A 20,768-nucleotide genomic window follows, 5' to 3' on the forward strand; every position below is an offset into this window, starting at 1 on the left:
ACTGTGACTTTGTTCATGACACTCCAGTTAATAGGCTAAACTATTATTCACATTTGCTCAAAGATTTCAGAAGTATAAGCCCTTTTCGCTCCCTACGTTCATGTATTCCAAGCGATCTGCTTCAGGGGCGTAGATGCCTGGGTACGTAATCGCTCTCAGGGACGCCCTCTGTTCGCTGGTTGGTCCGCTGCCCAACTGCCGAAGTAAACGAGCGCGAATCAACTTATTCCAGACGGAGTACTGTAGGGAGAAGAAATCGACCGGAAGTACGTAGACAGGTCGAGGCCAGGCTAGGCACTCTGGGCCAAAGCTTCCGAAAACAGCGCGGCATTCAAAGTGTTAATAGCGCCTTGAATTAAATTCGGAAATTGACTGGTACTGGTAAGTACTGTAAGGACCACAATATTTGAAGAGTAACATCAAAACTTGATCCATTTATTCTTCATTACAAAAATATGTTGAACTGTCTGCTCTAAATAAGTCATGACAGAACCATTTAAAAGACATTATTTATATTTTTTGTATTTTTGTCATTCTACATGCTGTATACAAAAAACATTGTGATCCCATCCACAGAGTAACAACTCAGCTTTGGCAGGACAGGAGGTAGGATTCTCTCAAAGTGTTTTTCCACTACTACCACTACTACCACATGGTGGACTGTCTTGCATCAGCAACCACATGACCCGCAACTCTACCGGGCTCATCTTGTGCATCAGCATGATTCCACGATAAAAACAGGGGCGCTTTAGGTCATTCTTGTTGTCGATGCCGAATGTCAGAAAACCTCTGTGGTGTGTGAGCTTCACACCCATTTGCTGCAAGCACAGGCCCAGAAAGACATCATCGAGTGGGAGCAGCTTCACCTTCTGGGCTGCCACATCCAGTCCCAACATAGTCTGCCGTGACATCAAATACCCACCACCACTTGGAAAGGGTGGATAGAGCTTCCCCTCTGGGTATATCTCGACAGGGACAAAATACTTTGAGCTTCTGTCTCGGATAGGCATCTCGGGGCTGTGGATGAATCCAGCAAACAGGTGATTCTCAGGTTTGTGGGCTGTCAGGAACTCAACCAGATTCTCTGTGTTCACAAACATGTCATCATCGCCCTTGAACACAAACTGCGCACTGCTGCACTTACGAGAGAACCAGCTGAGGAATCCCACCTCCTTCCGAGGCAGGTTGAAGAAGATATCCGCAAAGTCCCACTGCAAGATGTCCCCATAGTGACGGCTCTCCGACTGCAGCAGTTGCTGGGGGTCGTGATCCTGCACCTTGTCATGTGAGCGGCCCATCAGGAAGACCAACTTAACTTTATGACCCTGGATTCTACCAGCGCAACCCCAGGTGTCCCGCAATGCAGCACGGCGGTCTACATTCACAGCTGTGGACTTCACGGCCAACAATAGATAAAGGTCATCCTCGCAAGGTGAAGGGGTCAGCAGGATTGGGAATGCTCGGCAATGCCTATAGCGTAAGAATTCCTGGTATGACTGGGGCAGGTGTGATGGAATGACCTCTGCGCTGTCATTGGCAGAGCATGTAAAGTTCTCTTGGACAGTGTAGGGGCCCGCTGGTGGTGAGGCAGTGCCACTCTTAGATATGTTGGACCAAAAGGGGCGTGTGTGTATCTGGTGGAAAGGAGGCGATTTGGAGTCCAATGGGACGACCAGGTGGTGGTACATCTTGAGCATCAAATAGCAGAGGATGACGGCCACAGCACTGACCAGACTACACCGGGGGTACTGAACTCTTGTCCTTGTCATCTTCACGCTGAGAGGCAAAGCAGATGGGAAAGCAGTTGAAATGAGAGGCAATGACAACAAAACATCAGATTTGACCAGTTATGTACATTTACATTTATTAATTTAGCAGACATTGACACTGAATAAAAAATTCACAGACAACATATGTTGACATTTATGGCAAAATTCAAACGGGACCAGAAAATAACTAGATGTACCGCATAGCGGTACAAAATATGACCGCCGCTCAGTCCTGTACATCCGTTCCGCGAAAATAAATCACACTTCAATTTGTCTCCATATTTTACTCCATCCCCCACTCTTGAAACTTTTGTGTATGCTTGTTTGGCATGCCTGAGTGTGTGTGTGCGGCTGCACAGAAAGTACCCTACTGGTGCTGAAAAGGTGAATAGATTGTAGAATAGCCAAAGAAGATGTAGAATTGTTATAAAACCTTTAAAATCTCTAAACAATCACAAGGGGCAGTTCATCACAGTTCATCCATTGCAACTGGATTGATGAAAGGTCACTTACACCTGTAGGCTACATTGTATTTGGGAAAAGCAAAAGGTATCAGCATAATGTTATTTATTTATTTATTTTTTATGTATTTTTAAACAAAAACATCTCTGTCAGTTCCATGCCGTTTTCAACAGCTATCAAAAACAAAGGTCATTTTTGGATGGATGGATTTTTTGTGAATGTTTCTTCTTCTACATAAGATTTTAGTCATCTTTAGTTCATGTAATACTTTATTGTCAATGCACAAATTAAGTAACAGTAGTCTGAAACGTTATTGTTAATGCACAAATTAAGTAACAGTAGCCTAGTCTGAAACGAAATGCTGTTTTACATCTAACCAGTGGTGCAAATAACTGACATGTCCAAATGGGCCTTGATGAAATGCGTCGCTAGACTGTTCATACACATTTTAACGGGCCAAAGTTGAAGAGCTTTTGTCCGTTATTTTTAGTGCAAATATAGGCTGATTCATGTTCCCTTGCATTGTTTAACTGAGGTCCATGGCTAGTCTGGCTTTCATCAGACCAAGCTCAATCTTTTAAGAAATCAAAACATAAATAGCGGGCAGATCAGGCTGGGTTCACCCAGCCTAGTCCATAGGCACCCGATATTGTTTAATTTTCCGATTGAGATATACACGCTCTGGCTATTCTAAATGCAAAAATGCATCAGGGAGTTATGACAAAACGGTAACTAAGAAACTAGATCCTAATAGAAAGCTGTTAGCTTCCCTAAGCTACAGGTAGGATTATAAGGTAGGCCTATTTACAACATAAATTGTCAATAGGCTATGCTGGCGACACAAATAAAATCTCCTTTGGAAACCAATGGCTTACGCCTTACAGTATCAAGCGGACTTAAACTGTCATATCGTGGCGAAAAGTTGTAATAACATTCACGCAGCTCCATGAGTCAAGGAAAGCGCGAATGAAGTAGCCACTTCTAAATGGGACCCACTACACAGTAGCTTAAGGTGTTTTGCTAAAGCAGCCATAATGAAATGAAGGTGTCATTGTTTGGATACTTCACACACACGTGCTTTTTAATTTCACAGACTACAACTACCAAGCTGTAATCAAAGCACATCGATTCCCCTCACACCCTGCACGCACTTAAAACAAAATAAACAGGCGTCTCAGTCTCACGCATGTATAGGCAAAACTGTATCAGACCGGTGTAACGTTGGTAAATCTTCCATTGCACAGAATGATTTTGTAGCACGTGCAATAAATGACAGTCGAAAGATACAAACAGTGCTGCTATACATTTGCTTGGTATAACCGCATTTATAGTTTTCTACAAATGCAATAAATCAAATGCCTCCATCACTCAACCAACGCTAACGGTAACATTACCTAGGTCCTTATTGATATTACAAGATTAACGTACCTGCAGTAAAAACCAAGCATGTCCGATAAACATCCTCAGATTTATTTCGGCTTCAAGAAGAAATGGGAATTACACTTCATGTGAACATCGTCCTATCCTTATTAGATGTTCGCTGCGGTAAATTACAGTCCTTGTATGAAGCGTCCATTGTTTTTTCCAACCCACTTTTAACTTCCAACAAAATTACGTCTCACTGCAACGATGCGCCATCTAGTGGACAAACGACTACTTCTCGCCAATACTGAAAATGCAGCCATGATGATGATGATGAATATTTATTTTGGCTTTCTTTTAATCCTACTGATTTTCAGTTTTTACCGGTGGGGGGGGGGGGGGGGGGGGGGGGGGGGGGCAATCACAAATGAGTGATTATGAGCCAGGTTGATGTGGGCCCTTGAGACCAACATACCATAAAAGATTCACAGAGAACTGTGTCTGCCCTACCCTCCTTTCGGGGGGGTCCAGTCCAGCGGGGGGGCTGCAGATGAAAACGAAAAATGACGGTTCCATGCTATCCATGTGGGGGGTACATGCCCACCAAGTTTCGTGTACCCCGGTCTTTCAGTGTCCCGGGAATCCTTGTTGGTGTACGTCACTAAATGTACACATAAATTATTTTATTGTAAGGCCCCCCATGAACGAAAGTACACAAAACTTGGCATGCATTCAGAGGGTGTCATAATGATCCTACACTTTTAATTTCGTGCAGTTTTGACCTTGTCAGCCAGAGATATTGAGATGAAAACATCTAATTTTTTGCTTTTTAATTTTTAACTAGGTGGCGCTATACATGAAATAAGTGGTAATGGGATGGGTTGACATGCCCCCTTAAGACCAACATACAAAAAAAGGTGGACCTCCTAGGCCCTACGGTTCTCGAGATATTCACAGAAAACTGTCTCCGGCCACCTACAGGCCAGTTGGTGTATAGTAACATAAATTAATTTATTGTGTGGCCCCCCATGAACGGAATTCCACAAAACTTGGCGTGCCTACAGAGGGTGTCATAATGATCCTACACTTCCAATTTCGTGCAGTTTTGACTATGTTAGGTCACAGATACCTTCAATTACACCACCTCATTTTTACTTTTTTGTGTTTAACTAGGTGGCGCTATACATGAAATGAGTGGTTATGGAATGGGTTGACATGGCCCCTTGAGATCAACATACAAAAAAAAAAAGGTCCTCCTAAACCCTACGGTTTTCGAGATATTCACAGAAAACTGTGTCTGCCCTACCCTCCTTTCGGGGGGTCCAATTCAGCGGGGGGGCTACAGATCAAAACGAAAAACGATGGTTCCATGCTATCCATGTGGGGTTGCATGTCCACCAAGTTTCGTGTACCCCGGTCTTTCAGTGTCCCGGGAATCATTGACGGAAATTTGGGCATGCGAAAAAGAAAAAAAAAAAAAAAAAAAAAAAAAAAATCTGACTAAACCTATATGACCGCCGCTTCACTGCGCGGCGGTCATAATTATTTTCTCAAATTCACTTGCATTGACGATTTTTCAACCTAGAGGTCCAGCGGGGTTAGTGGAAGGGGCGGGACTTACCAGCTTGTTTTGTAACTATTGAATTACAACATTGTGAAAGATCGTAATTCCAACGACTACAAACCCATCAGTCGCGCTAGTGACGTTAGCTCATTCACAGCCACACTAGATTGTACAAGCATACCAGCAACAGGTCTTAATTGGGCTTTCCTTGCCGAAGAAAATACCATGAGTCAGAGGATTAAACACAGCAGGTAAGTTGTATTCATCCATAGACTGTACATTACATACTGTTAAGTGACATAGCAGGCAGCAAGATGCAACCGTTAACTAGCATAACAGCTCTTATCGTTTCATTACGTTGGTGACGTACGAGAGATGTAGTCCACTGAGTGGATTCGCACAAAACCAACATAACTTTTGAAGTCTATCGAACAACAGTACTTTCTTGACGTGAAAAATTATCTTTTAAATTCACACACATCATATGTGAAATTTGTGGCACAATTCAAACTGGACCAAAAAATAATTGTTATCTCTCCATTAACTCCCGTTCATAATTTTTTGAAGGGGCGGGACTTCACCACTCTGCTCTATAGACGCTCGGCTTCACTGGACTTTCAATGGCACTATAGAGTGGGCTGATCTCAGTACAGAAAAGCTAGATCTTTATTGGACAAACGCCACAAAATCGTAATTTCCAGAGAAAGCCCGGCATCTCTGGGAGTGCATAGGACAGTGGGATGGCCCGGACGCTGAGCTTCTGTATGATGATTGGAGGAACCGTCATAGAGGCTGGACTTTTTTTGATTGACAGCATATGTCGCGATCTGACAGGAAGTGGTTCAAGTTCAAGGGATGCGTTAACGGTAGTGTTGACAGGTGAAGTCGAGAGGCAAGGCAAGTTGCAGCTCAAATTCTCATAATTTGTCAGCAATACAGTTGGTTTCTATTTGTCTTTGTAAATAGCATACTGTAAATAAAAAGTCTTGCTTTTATTTCAGTTGTGTATTTAGGCTAAGTTAGGTAGCGCGCTATATAATCATGTAGGCTACATTATGCTAATGTTTACTTGAATTTTAAAAACCCACCAGGGGAGATTAAAAATAAAACAGCAAGGCAGATGAACGTACACAGAGATATAGAATAACTCTAGAAGGCTAGCCTAAACTCCCCCCAAGCTGCCATGTCTGCCATGCCAACTCTATAGCCTACTGTTTGGTCTATTCTGGGTTTTGGGATAGTTTTGCCCTCAAAGAACAATATAGCACCTTAATAATATTAATTTAATAATTGACAATTTTTATCAGAGCTTCCCCTATTCCAAAGAGCAGCAACCGCCACTGGTATTATCGTCCCAACCCAGTTAACAACACGCCACTGACCAAGAAAAATCTGGTCTATTCACCTTTTGCTGCCACGCCCATTTTAGAAATGTATGGAGATATATTTTAGAGACTGACCATTCTCAGCACAGTAGACCATGCCAATACATAATTGTCATAATATATTCTGGTGTGACACCTGACAAAGACCTGAGTGGTCGAAACGTTGTGTAACCCACCATTAAACTGGGAGCTTTAGAGACAGTGTGCGGATATCTTTTCTTTTGCTTAACTATGTTTAGAAAGTCATTACAGAACAGCCGCTCTAAAGTCATTGTTTTCCAAACTTCAGATAGGAAAGGTGTATAACACCTACTGTACATATCTGTCTATATGGTTCATACTGAATATCCATATTTACTCTGTTTTTCTTATAATATATTATGTTAATACACTGCATATATCTATATTAGTCTTACTACTATTATAATGTTACTGCTACTATATTGCACATATCTGTACAGTACATGTTGTTAATACATTGTTCATATTACATAGCCATATTTATTCTGCTCTTATAAGGTAACTGCCAATACACTGCACATATTTATATTTAATTTATATATTACTCTAAACCACCTTCTGTAAACCAACTGTATACTACTGTCTACACTGCACTATATTTCTTGTCCTGCCCATGCACCACCTGTCTATACTTTGTATATCAAACTGCACTTTTCTGCTTTTCGTTGTCTTTGTACTTGTACTCTGCACAATGACAATAAAGTTGAATCTAATCTAATTTAACAGAAATGTCTTAAGTCACCAAAACCCTACATAAACGTAACTAACTTTAGGATGACCCATAACATATGATGCCAGTCATCTCGATAGAACTCTGCTATCTCAATGTATCGTAATCTGGATACTGCTCAATGGAAAGTTCAGACACAATGCAGGCAAAGATGGCGACCCTAATGTTTGCTTGCGGAATACGGTGAATAGTGAAAGGCAAATATAAAGCACAGCTGAAGACACACTGTCACGAGAGGTAAGTGGCCCTTAGCAACCAGTCCCAAACAACTTCTCAGCAGGATTAATATCCTTAGGATTTTTATTCAGTCATTCGAACATTATTAGGGTATTGTGTTGTTTTTTTCAGGCTGTTTTTTATGGTAACTCCTTGTCAGTCAATAGTGAAAGAAAATGACTGTGTAGAACTGTTTTGTCTTTGACTATAAGTCTACGGTGAAATTAGTTTCACTTTGCCTATGAGTTCAAATAATAGGCGAGTGCAGATGAATGTAGGCTATAGTCTGCTGGTCAGAAACAGGTTTTAGTAAAGGAAAGTGTGTTGTTTTGATCTTGAAAAGGGTTTTTAAAAAAATACAGCTCAGTCCAGTGCCCAAAATATGGTTTGCACAGCACCCCTGAATGCTACTGCTTGCTTATGGCACTGCTAATGGTTACTACATTTGGAAATGTACATTTTGGGTTCTGCTACACTCCTTAAAAACACTAGTCATCTTACTGCAATGAGATGTTCCTGAGATAGTGACTGACCCTGCTTCACCTCCAGGCTGAATTCTGTATAAAGATAATCTTCATCATTGCCATCATACAGTAAAGTAGGTACACATCTACTTCATGTCCCAGCATCCTCTATACTCATGTTGTGTATGGTCACAATAATGATTCTGCTTTTTGAGTCATTATAGAGTATCTTCCTTTGGTATATTCAGTCCCAGTTGTTACTTGTTTCAATGACATAAGTATAAGTAAGTAAGTATAAGTATAAATACTCTTTTGATCCCGTGAGGGAAAATTGCCAACTAAATATGGATGTGACAGTTTTGCGCGGAATTGCCCTGGACTCTATATATTCTGAGACAGGCAATTTTAAGCGCCAATTTGAAGCACCTCTACTAGACAAAGCATATATTTTGAGCAAGCATAGGGTAGGCTAGGCCCATTCAACAGTGAACTGAGACCACAGAATATTTTACGTTTTAAGAAGTCAATAGGCATAGCCTATGAGTGATCCACCACAATCTAGTTAAGCCTACATGCATTCACTGCCCAACAACGTGATATTCCTGGGTTTTCAGGATTTCGGGTCAACATAAAAAAAAAAAAACAAATTCAATTAAACTTGCTGATTAATGGGTTCAAGCTTTTTAGCGCACGTGGACTAATTATAAAAAAAAAAATACACGCACATGTTGAATGAAAATTGACTTGTGCTGCAATTAGTAAATCAATATACAATTAAGACAATAAAGAGACCAAACTTGTGTATGAGACATACGTTCACACTCGGTATCATGTTTCAACACACTTTAGGTCAATATCACACCGGAATTCTCCTTTAACACAAACTCTACCGAAATTATTTGTAGCCTATGTGGTCGTCCTCACGTTATCTGTCATTGACTTGGGCTACAGCGTAAAACTTTATCAGGTGACCAGTCGGCTAAAAATGCTTAGTTGTTTGATGCTGTATGAAACATTTTACCGCACAACAAAATGATTACACGTTGGGCTTAGAGGGCAAACTGTACGATTTTACTTGATCTGTAAGACAATAGAGACCAAACAGTACGAGAAGTAGTTATAGTGGGCTATGACTGTTGTCATTACATGAATGCAGATGGGCATTTTTCACAGGTAATGGGGAACTTCCCGTTTCTTCTGTCACAAATGAATGTGTTAATACATGTTGCCTAACAAAACATATACAACAGAAAACGTTCTTCTTAACACATAAATTTGCAAAATCTACCGAAATTATTTGAATGTGGTCGTCACGTTATCTGTCATTGATTTGGGCTACAGCGTAAAACCAGTGGTGGAGGAAGTACTGAAACTCAGTACTTAAGTAAAAGTACAAATACACAGAGAAATATTTACTTTAGTAAAAGTAAAAGTACCACAATGACAATAAGTAAAAGTAAAAAGTACCTGCTTTTAAATGTACTTTAAGTATTAAAAGTAAAAGTATTTGCATAATGATTTATTCTCTTAATATCTATATTCTAAAAGGAAAAATCAGTATGGGCTGTGGCATTTTAATCTAGTTAGTTTCTAAGATAGTTTTAGGTTATACTCGACTAGATAGTTTTAAGTTAATGCAATTGTGCTTACCATCCATGTGGCCCATTACATTCTGACCTACAATTCTAGAGACTGTAATTCTGGTTATCTACTAGGGTGATCTGCTGAGTAATATCATTCAGCAAAACACGAGAGCCTGAAGTTTAACGGGGTAGACAAGGGAAACGTCGGGTGGATCGTAATGCCAATTATGCTGATTGAACAGAAAAGTTGCTGAGAAAGGTGTCTTTATGATTAAGTTCAGTTTCACTTGCGCAGACGCATAGACATTGAATGAGCGCTGACGTTACGCCACAATTGTAGGCTATGCATCTTTATTTAATCACACACAATTAAGGAATATTTCCTAATCTGGAAAATGTTACGTCTTTTCCGGCCACCGGTTCATTAATAGTCTACCATTCATTTGTGCCGCAAATGATCAGACGTGTGACAGAAGCATGGGCATAGCCTGTAACTTCGCTGATCCGCGGATAGCAATCTCATCGGAGAGGAGGCCCTAAAGCTGCAGATAACAGACAGAGAAAGGCACAGAACACAGTTGCATGTACAGTGTAGCCATGGGTCTGGTGAACATAGCCTACCGAATGCAGATGGCTACAAGCTCACGCTTTGCCTGGTCTAGACTAGAAGCTTATGTTTCTAAGAATGCACGTAGCGCTCCAGAATCTTTGGTAGCAACCCCCCCGGTAAAACAAACGTGTTTGTCAGAGAGAAAAAAAAAACTGATCATAAAATGTATCGTAAAAAGGAACGATGGTGTTGTAGAAATGTAGCGGAGTAAAAGTACAGATAATTGCTGTAAAATGTAACGAAGTAAAAGTCAAAAGTATGCACTATAAATTTTACTTAAGTAAAGTACAAATACGTGGAAAATTTACTTAAGTACAGTAACGAAGTATTTGTACTTCGTTACATTCCACCACTGCGTAAAACTTTATCTAGCTTCATAGTTTGGTGCTAAATGAGACATTTTACTGCACAACAAAATTATTACATGTTGGGCTTAGAGGGCAAACTGTAAGATTTTGCTTGATCTGTACGTTACCTGGCTGATGGGGCACGGGAGAAGCAGCCTGTCAGCGACCATGCCTGCTATCTGAAGACGCTTACTGAACTGCTATGGTGCTGCGCATCTGGCGTGCCCTGTGCGCGAGTTCACTTGACAAAGGAAGAGAGATAGTTAGGCTGGTCGGGTGAGCGCAAGGAGGTGGCTCATTTCGGGGCATTGTTTCAGTCGTTTTTAATGGCTCAGGTTTTCAAAAGATCATTTCAAAACCGACCTCAGTAAAATCTTAATAATATTAATATTTAAAAAAAAAAAAAAACAAGTTTCAAAAGGGCATTTTCGTTGATAAAGGGCAAACTTCCTAGTGCTTTAGCACCACCTAGTGTCTAAGTATGCACGCCTACGCACCAAACTATGAAGCTAGATACATTTTTACGCTGTAGCCCAAATCAATGACAGATAACGTGACGACCACATTCAAATAATTTCGGTAGATTTTGCAAATTTATGTGTTAAGAAGAACGTTTTCTGTTGTATATGTTTTGTTAGGCAACATGTATTAACACATTCATTTGTGACAGAAGAAACGGGAAGTTCCCCATTACCTGTGAAAAATGCCCAACTGCATTCATGTAATGACAACAGTCAGTAGCCCACTATAACTCCTTCTCGTACTGTTTGGTCGCTTTATTGTCTTACAGATCAAGTAAAATCGTACAGTTTGCCCTCTAAGCCCAACGTGTAATCAATTTGTTGTGCGGTAAAATGTTTCATACAGCATCAAACAACTAAGCATTTTTAGCCGACTGGTCACCTGATAAAGTTTTACGCTGTAGCCCAAGTCAATGACAGATAACGTGAGGACGACCACATAGGCTACAAATCATTTCGGTAGAGTTTGTGTTAAAGGAGAATTCCGGTGTGATATTGGCCTAAAGTGTGTTGAAACATGATACCGAGTGTGAACGTATGTCTCATACACAAGTTTGGTCTCTTTATTGTCTTAATTGTATATTGATTTACTAATTGCAGCACAAGTCAAATTTCATTCAACATGTGCGTGTATTTTTTTTTATAATTAGTCCACGTGCGCTAAAAAGTGCCCCCCCCCTCCTGAGCACCTGCCCCCCAAAATGTCTGTGCACGCCACTGGATAGATAGATACTTTATTGATCCCCAAGGGGAAATTCAAGAAATAGAAGATTGTAGGCCTATAGGCCTAAAAGGCAACATTCGAAATATTCGAGTATAACCTAAAACTAGCTTAATTAAAATGCCACAGCCCATACTGATTTTTCCTTTTAGAATATAGATATTAAGAGAATAAATCATTATGCAAATACTTTTACTTTTAATACTTAAAGTACATTTAAAAGCAGGTACTTTTTACTTTTACTTAAGTAGGGTTGTCATTGTGGTACTTTTACTTTTACTAAAGTAAATATTTCTCTGTGTATTTGTACTTTTACTTAAGTACTGAGGTTCAGTACTTCCTCCACCACTGTGAAGCACACACTAATCCCGGCGCAGTGAGCTGCCTGCTTCAACGGCGGCCCTCGGGGAGCAGTGAGGGGTTAGGTGCCTTGCTCAAGGGCACTTCAGCCGCGGCCCACTGGTCAGGGCTCGAACCGGCAACCCTCCGGTTACAAGTCCAGAGTGCTAACCAGTGGGCCACGGCTGCCCCCATATGGGTGTCTAAATGGTAGTTTCTAAGGATGTCTGGTGCATCACACTTGCCACAGCAGGTGGTGTCAGTGAAATCTTATAGTCTAAACAAAGCAACCCTGTAAGGCCTATGATTTACCTCTAGGCTGTAGGCAGGGCAGGGGTAGCTCACTGTAAATAACCCCTTATAACATGATATGATCTGTTTACATGTTATATTCTTGTTTTTTTTTTTATTTAATTAATATGTTTTAAGAATGAAGAGGCCTTCTGACTTTATGCAAAAAAGGGGGGACTTTTAATTTGAAAAGGGGTTATTGTGAGACCGTTTATGTCTTTTAATGTTTGACAGCAAAATCCAGAAAGGCTACAGCTCCCATAAAGTAAGTTTGTATGAGCAACATTTATTTAATTCAAGCACTTTAGGATGTCGTGACCATTTGGCTCGGAGTGAGCACGACATGAAGGGGAGACCACACCAAAGTATATTTATTAACTGAGATATTTACAAAGTCAGTATGTGTAAGGAAAAGCAAAAGTGTTGTGTAGGTCAGCATGTGAATGTGTAGTGCAAAACTGTCCTGTAGGTCAGCATCAGGGGCGGAGCCAGACATTGTAAACATTCGGGGCTTAGCCCATTTAATTTTTTTTAAAATAACCCCCTAACTACATAGTTCTCAGTAAAAATGTCAAGTTTTTTTTGCCTGAAATTGCACTGTGCCTATTTACAAGGGCATTGTTCCCACCTCTTTTGGGGTCAACCATCAAGTGCTGGACCTCTATAGAAAGCTGAGAACCTGTAGCTTTCGTAGGAAGCAGTCAAGATAACTGTGTGATGTACTGACAAAGAGCTACAGTGGCTAGAATATAGTTTTTTCTTTCTGCCGGATTACAAGCATCTCTGAACTGACCACATTTCAGCCCTCTAGGTCACTTGATATCCCTTAGAAACACAACTAAGCCCTAGCAACCAGCTGTGTGCAAAAGTTGATCAATATAGAATGAAAATATGAGTGCTTTAAACTATTTTATTAGATTATTTGCCAAGGTATGCCCATGCGTTTTGTAAAATGCCTATGGATACTCCCCATAGGACTTTTTGTTATCCAAAATGCATACTGACAATCAAATGCACATGAACCCCTTTGTGTAGAAGCATAATCCTGGTCTCAAATGAAAGGTAACACTTTGAGGTTTCTTGTGGACTATTTAGATTGTATGTCAGGTGTTCTGATATAGACTGACTACACAAAATATGGAATAATTACAAAAAAAGTCTCTCTTTTTGCATTTACTTTGTTGGTTCAATGAGTGTGTATAAGATAGACTATACATCTGTACAACTAATATTGGATAATACAACATGAAGATTCAATTTCTATGGATTCTTGTGAATATTTCAGTACCCAATATGAGGCATCTACTTATTGTGCTGCAGCTACACTGCAGCCAGAAGTCAGGGTATCACCAAAAGCGGAGGAGGGGGAGGGGGGGCATTTTGGATCAAATTTAATTGAGACATAATAAAATTAATCTGAGAATGTAAAGCACTATACAGATTGTACATGAAAAAAAAAAGTCGTTTTTGGATTCCCAAGAGTCAAAGCTTTGAAATGGTGTATAACATTACTATGTTACATAGCAATATGGTGCATACAATTGATTTAGAATGTTGGGGGGAGGTGGGGGAGGGGGGTAAGCCAGCGGGACACTGAAAGTTATTTGGCTAAATAATGACTTTTAGTGAATTTTGTGTAAACTAATGGACACATTGAGACTTAAAAAATGTGAAACTAACATTCAACAGATTCAAGGTATCTGACTGGCACTACACTGTGACACAAAATTATAGTTTTGGGTCTTTCAAGAGGCAATATCTGTTCATATCTGTTTAGCATGTACTTAGTTAATTAAGCGTTTCTTATGGTTTGTATATTATAGTATTTGTTTATTTTCATTAGGCTATTGTTTGATATGACATTATTGTTTATTATTGCTATTCTCCTTCTTCCTCTTCCCTGATCTCATCCGTGTGACAAATATATAGAATATCTTATACTATAATATACATAATATTATGATATAATTACAGTATGGCCAGTCATCATGATACAAGGGTATTTTAGAAGGAATGCATTATCATCTTGACATAGGTGTTTCTAAATTATATTAATTTTGTAATTTAGCAAGATGATTCATATGTTTCATCAGGCCCCTTTACACAGGTGCATATAATCAATTTGTTGTGCGGTAAAATGTTTCATACAGCATCAAACAACTAAGCATTTTTAGCCGACTGGTCACCTGATAAAGTTTTACGCTGTAGCCCAAGTCAATGACAGATAACGTGAGGACGACCACATAGGTCCCCCCATTAATGCACAAATAGGCTGACACCAGACATAATTTCACTGCATTTCTTACTTCCAGTAACTATATGCATGTGACAATAAACTTCCTTGTATCCTTGTACCTAGATTATGAATGCAGACTGCATGGTGCTTGATTAACACACTTATGGAAAGGGCCCTTTCCTCTCAATATATCATTGTAATGTTTTTTTTTTTTAGTTAATAATTAGTTAGGCAGCCAAAACAACATAACATGACTTTTATATTTATGTGGACTCTTGGATTATAAGATCTGTGGTGGTGGATAGGATATCAACAAGGTTTTAAGGTAGGCTTATGCAACATATGACACTGAAAAGTTGACATGGGCAGATAACTGTTAATGTTTTTTTCTGACATTTCAAAACAGTGTAGCCTAATTTATTACAAGACGAGGATCACTTTGTTTTGGGAACTGGAATTTCTTATTCTGCAGTAGGCTTAGCTAGCCTATGAGAGTATTGAATTTGCCTTTTCCGCCGACGAACGAGGACATTTAACGTTAACGTTAAGCATTTAGGGAGCTAGCCAAGTAGCCTAACGTTAGCCTGCCTAACTGACAGAAAGCTCTTAACGTGAAATCACCAACCTGAAACAACACCATCCGTCAGTTCACTGGGCGATGCTGTTGCTTGAACGGAGCTGGGTGGTCTTTTGAAAAACTTTCTAATATCCATAACGTTTCAACAACATGTACACAAAGTGTTTTATCACAGACTGTAAAAGTGACAGACTTCTGACAGAGGCTTTTTGGAACACCGAAGCCATGACGTAGCGTTGTCAAGGCAGCATTTTCACTGGATCTAAACAAATCAATCTAACCATTGAAATCACCATAGCCCAGAGACCTGGCATAGATCGTGTAGCAAGTCAAATTATTTTTCAATATTGGGCTTTGAAAATAAGGGATATATTTCCTCAGTAATAGAGCATTTTGGTGACATTTATAGAGAAACCGAGGGGAAGTTATATTGGAAATAAGAGTTGCCGGGAATTTAAAACACTAAAAAAAGATTCGGGGCTTAAGCCCCCTAAGCCACCCCCTAGCTCCGCCACTGGTCAGCATGTGAATGTGTAGTGCAAAACTGTCGTGTAGGTCAGCATGTGAATGTGTAGTGCAAAACTGTCGTGTAGGTCAGCATGTGAATGTGTAGTGCAAAAGTAAAGGATCAGCTCTGCAGCCAGCCTTGCCAAGAGTGTGCTCGCGAGTGCAGTGCCAGAGCGGTAACCAACTGGAGAACATTGATTTTATGCACCCTCCAATTAGGCCATCAATTAGCCACCTCGATAGAACCTCCACAGCTCCTACTACAGGAACAGACCAGATCAAGCCACACACAATATCAGGGAGAAAGAGGCAGACCCAGCACGGTAGAGCTGGGGCGTCACAAGGACCAGTATTGAGGCCCAAGCTCTTACAGTCGTGTTTTGCCAATGTTTGATGAATATGTAGAACTTTGTTGAATGGAAGAAAACGGTAATGCCTAAATGTACAGCATGCCTATTCGTAGCTCCTTTTAAAGAAATGTTTCATATTCTAGCATCATGTCTAAAACTGGAAGTGGGGAGCTGGAACTGGGGTAAGAGGTTTAAGTCACGCCAAACGCAAGATAGTCTACGATAAATTATTTGAGAGGTAACATTTTCACAATAAATATAGCCTACCTTTTTATTGGGGAAAAACTGGTTAAATGTAGCTGTTCTCCCACTCAGTGTTGCCATCTTTTTAGTTTCTGATAGGCCTGTCCCAAGTTCTTCCATGAAGACATCTTACTGACTCTAGCTGCCATTCACCACCAGCTGCTCTGCACACATGGAATTCAACTAGCACACTTTAGAAGCGCAGGTATCCTAGGCTATTATGAGTTATTAGTTATGCTGCTATAGCATAGCGCTGTCATGGACTTTTCATGTGTCACGCCATACAACTCCTCCTCTCTCCATCTCTCAACGCTTCCTCTTACCTCTTCTCTCTGTCTTGCCGTTCAACTCCCTCTTCTCTTCCTCTCTCAATCAACTCTCCCTCTCTTGCCTTTTCCCTCTAGTATAACACTATAGTACCATTGATATACTTATTAATACTAAGCATCATGACTTATAGTACTACTAACCCACTCTTTCTTCCCCCTACCTCACTTGTGAGGTAAACCATTACCAGTCATCAGCCATCCCTATGTTTGGCCCTCATCACACCTGAAGTCCCATCCCTACGACTGCCCTACCATCGCATGTTGCTGTCCCCTTGCCCGGATTCCTAGCCCGTGCAGCCTAGCGACCCACTACTTGCCCTATGACAATTCCTAATCTCTATGGACAATTCATTCCATACACTGGACTATTTGAACTTTCTGACACTAAATAGGATTCATGCATTATAATGCTGGTTATGTAGCCATCATTCCTCTTTGTAACATATACCTCAGGTGGCTTAAAACACCATGTTCTATTCTCTACACCTAACTAACCTATTCATTTATTGTGTATACAGACCTCACTGCCCTGTAAGTGACCGTGGCCTACTGGTTAGCGCTTTGGACTTGTAACCGGAGGGTTGCCGGTTCGAACCCCGACCAGTAGGAACGACTGAAGTGCCCTTGAGCAAGGCACCTAACCCTGCTCCCCGAGCGCCGCTGTAGCAGGCAGCTCACTGCGTTGGGATTAGTGTGTGCTTCACCTTACTGTATGTTCACTGTGTGCTGAGTGTGATTCAAGGATTGGGATAAATGCAGAGACCAAATTTCCCTCATGGGATCAATAGAGTATAATATATACTATATATGTTTCTTCCTATATGTATCTCCTATTCTAGGGAGTTTTTTCTCGCCCCTGTTACTCATGGGCTCTCTCTAAATGTTTAACACTCTGTAAAGCGGCATGAGACATGTGTAATGTTTTGGCGCTCTATAAGTAAAATTAAATTGAAATTGAATCATGAGCAAGACTGAAACATAGAGAGGGGTGAAATATAAAGGCATCATTTTGCCTATCCTGTATCATTGAAAATGTGATGGTGCGAATGTGTACTTTTTTGGATGACAATGACAACTGATAGCATAGATATACTGATAGCTTTGATTAAGCCTGAGTGACGCATATTTTTGTGGAGAGCTAGACAGTAGCCCCATATGGCCGATGAGGCGCTGAGCCAGGTAGCCGACGGCCGTCGAATGGACTAACAATCTGAACTTTTCCTGAACGTACAGATTGCTAGTCCACCCATATACACACACACACACACACACAGGCATGCTCTCTCTCTCTTTCTCTCACATACACACACACGTAATCTCACTCTCTCTGACACACATACACACACACACACAGGCATTCTCTCTCTCTCACACACACACACACACACACACACACACAGCCACAGGCCCTTGTTGTCCTCAGGCAGGCCCTTACACAGCGGAAGAGGAAAAGGAGTGTACATCCTCTCGTCCTCTCCTTCTGACGATGGCCCTAAGCCTCTTAACTCCAGGCAGCTACAGGCAGTCAGAGCTCCAGCATTAACAACTTCATTTATTAATCACACAATCACCGGAGGCAGCGCAGCTGATAATGCCTCCACTCCACACACACGCCGACTGGATCAGAACCACATGCACGGTATAACAGAACCACATCCACTCCATAGCAGAAACACATCCACATCACAACAGAACCAGGGATGTAGTGGTAAAATCAGAGGTGGGTAAACTATGAATTCTGTGATCTCGGTGAGGTGGACTGCGCCACAGGGTATTGGATTTTTTAAAAGGTATTCAGAACATGTTTGATGATTGTGGAGGTTATTGTCCAATGTTTATAACAATACCAAATGGTTCCTAAAGGGAACATATTGGGAATGTGGATAATACAGTGTGATTTTTGAATGTTAAAAGTTACAATTTGGTGAATAAACTCTTTTAAGAGGTGGATACACTTGAATAAGAGGTGGATAAACTCTATTTCTGAAATTTCAGAGGTGGATAAACTGAATTTACTTGCATTTAGCCTCCACTACATCCCTGAACAGAACCATAACAGAACCAAATCTTCACCATAACAACCAAATCCACACCATAACAGAACCAAATCTTCACCATAACAGAACCACATCTACATCAAAACAGAACCATAAAATTAAAAAAAACAAATGTCAACAGAGGCAGTATTTCTTGAGGAAACTTTACCCCTTTGGAGTGAACAGGAAGATTCTCAGCATTTTTTACACCTTTGAATTGATTTAAAGTATACTGACCTTTTCATCCATGTGCTGGTTTCACTCCCTCTCAGTCAAAAATAAGAAACACCTCCAGAGCATTGTGAACACATGTTCTAAAATCATTTGCCACCCTCTTCAGTCTCTGACATCATTGCACGACAAGGCAACATTAAGGAAAGCCAACTGCATCTTAGAAGACCCTACCTACAGTATGTCCTACACAGAGTTTTTGAATGGCTGCCCTCTGGCTAGGACTAACAGGAGGAAGGCCACCTTTACTTTTGAGGCTATTCGCCTTTTGAACTTGAATATGCTCCAAGCCCCCTCCTCCTCCATCTCCTGGGACTACCCCCCCCCCCCCCCTTACACTCCTGTCTGTCCTGTTCTTTCTTTGTTTGTCCTGTTCTTTCTTTTGTCTGTCTTATATGTTGTGTTATGTCTTACAGTATATGTCAAAATTGCCCCTCGGGGAAAAATAAAGTTTTTTTGAATTGAATCATAACAGATCTAGGCCAGGAAAAAAACAACTTGTTGTAGAATGAGAGACCAAAGTTGAAACAGAAAAATGCAAGAGGAAGAGCAACAACCTGGTAGAACAGAGGAGATGTGTGTGTGTGCGTGTGAGAGAGAGAGAAAGAGTGAAAGAGAGAGAAGAATGAATGTATGTGTTGTGACTGTTCCCTTTCCTGCATCACCACCACCCCTGTCCTCTAGAGGGAGCTGTGATGTCATCCATATCCTGCTCTGTGATGTTAACCCCCAGCCACCCTCTATGACGCCTGTCTGTGCCACAAATAGCCTGTTCACAACTAGGAGCTATAGTTGGATACATTATGCACTGACTGAGCATAATACACATCAGGTGTGGCCCCCTCTTACAGGAGCATCAGGATACTGAGACCACAGCAGGCCCTTCAGCCATGTCTGGGGAGGGAGGTCTTCATTTTAGTATTAATACTCTCAGCAGCTTGGCTATTTGAAGTGCACTAATTAAGTATGGATGAATTGTAAGCCGTTATAAATGTAAGCAGTATGCATTATGGAGGAACGTGCTTCTCTACTGGGAGCTGTGATGGGGTGCTGCTGAGCATCTGGACTCTGATGGACTGAGGGGGAAAAACTGAATGAGAGAAACTACAGAATAAAGAGAGAGGAAGAGAGGGAAGGAGAGAGGGAGGATAATGGAGCTCAGAGAGAGAGAGAGAGAGAGAGAGAGAGAGAGAGAGAGAGAGAGAGAGAGAGAGAGAGAGAGGAGACAACACAGGAAGAGGAAAAGGGAACTATGAGAGAGCGGGAGGAAACAAGTAGTAGGAAAGAGATATGACTACTGTACACACACACAAACATACACACACACACACACACACACACACACACAAACACATTAGCACACACACACAAACATACACACACACACACACACACACAAACATACACACACACACACACACAAACATTAGCACACACACACAAACATGAACGCGCACACACACAAACATGAGCACACACACACACACACACACACAAACATTAGCACACACACACACAAACATGAGCACACACACACACACAAACATACACACACACACACACACACAAACATTAGCACACACACATAAACATGAGCGCGCACACACACAAAAATGAGCACATACACACACACACACACAAACATGAGCACATACACACACACACACACAAACATGAGCACACACACACACAAACATGAGCACATACACACACACACACACAAACATGAGCACACACACACACACTCATAAATAGAGAGATAGAGGAAAGACATGGAGGGCGAGAAGTAGGAGAGAGATAGGACTACACACATATAAACACACATACACACACACACACACACACTCAGAAAGAGAGAGAAAAGATGCTGATGG

The 20,768-nt window shown here is 41.0% G+C and overlaps 1 protein-coding gene across 3 annotated transcripts; it reads right to left on the bottom strand.

The window, feature by feature from the left end:
- Positions 1-495: 495 nt before the first annotated feature.
- Positions 496-19,051, bottom strand: LOC121709948 (N-acetyllactosaminide beta-1,3-N-acetylglucosaminyltransferase 4-like). Of its 3 annotated transcripts, XM_042093700.1 has the most exons (3): positions 10,642-10,777; positions 8,011-8,066; positions 496-1,776 (listed from the first exon to the last, which is right to left on the bottom strand). In XM_042093700.1, exon 3 carries the CDS (start codon positions 1,767-1,769, stop codon positions 618-620), a length of 1,152 nt encoding a protein of 383 aa, XP_041949634.1. In that variant the 5' UTR covers positions 1,770-1,776; positions 8,011-8,066; positions 10,642-10,777; the 3' UTR covers positions 496-617. The 3 variants fall into 3 exon arrangements, with proteins under 3 accessions (XP_041949634.1, XP_041949632.1, XP_041949633.1); XM_042093698.1 differs by lacking the exons at positions 8,011-8,066; positions 10,642-10,777 and adding an exon at positions 18,901-19,051; XM_042093699.1 differs by lacking the exon at positions 8,011-8,066.
- Positions 19,052-20,768: the final 1,717 nt, after the last annotated feature.

The sequence above is a fragment of the Alosa sapidissima genome, chromosome 5 (assembly GCF_018492685.1).
Source record: "Alosa sapidissima isolate fAloSap1 chromosome 5, fAloSap1.pri, whole genome shotgun sequence".
NCBI lineage: Eukaryota > Metazoa > Chordata > Actinopteri > Clupeiformes > Clupeidae > Alosa > Alosa sapidissima.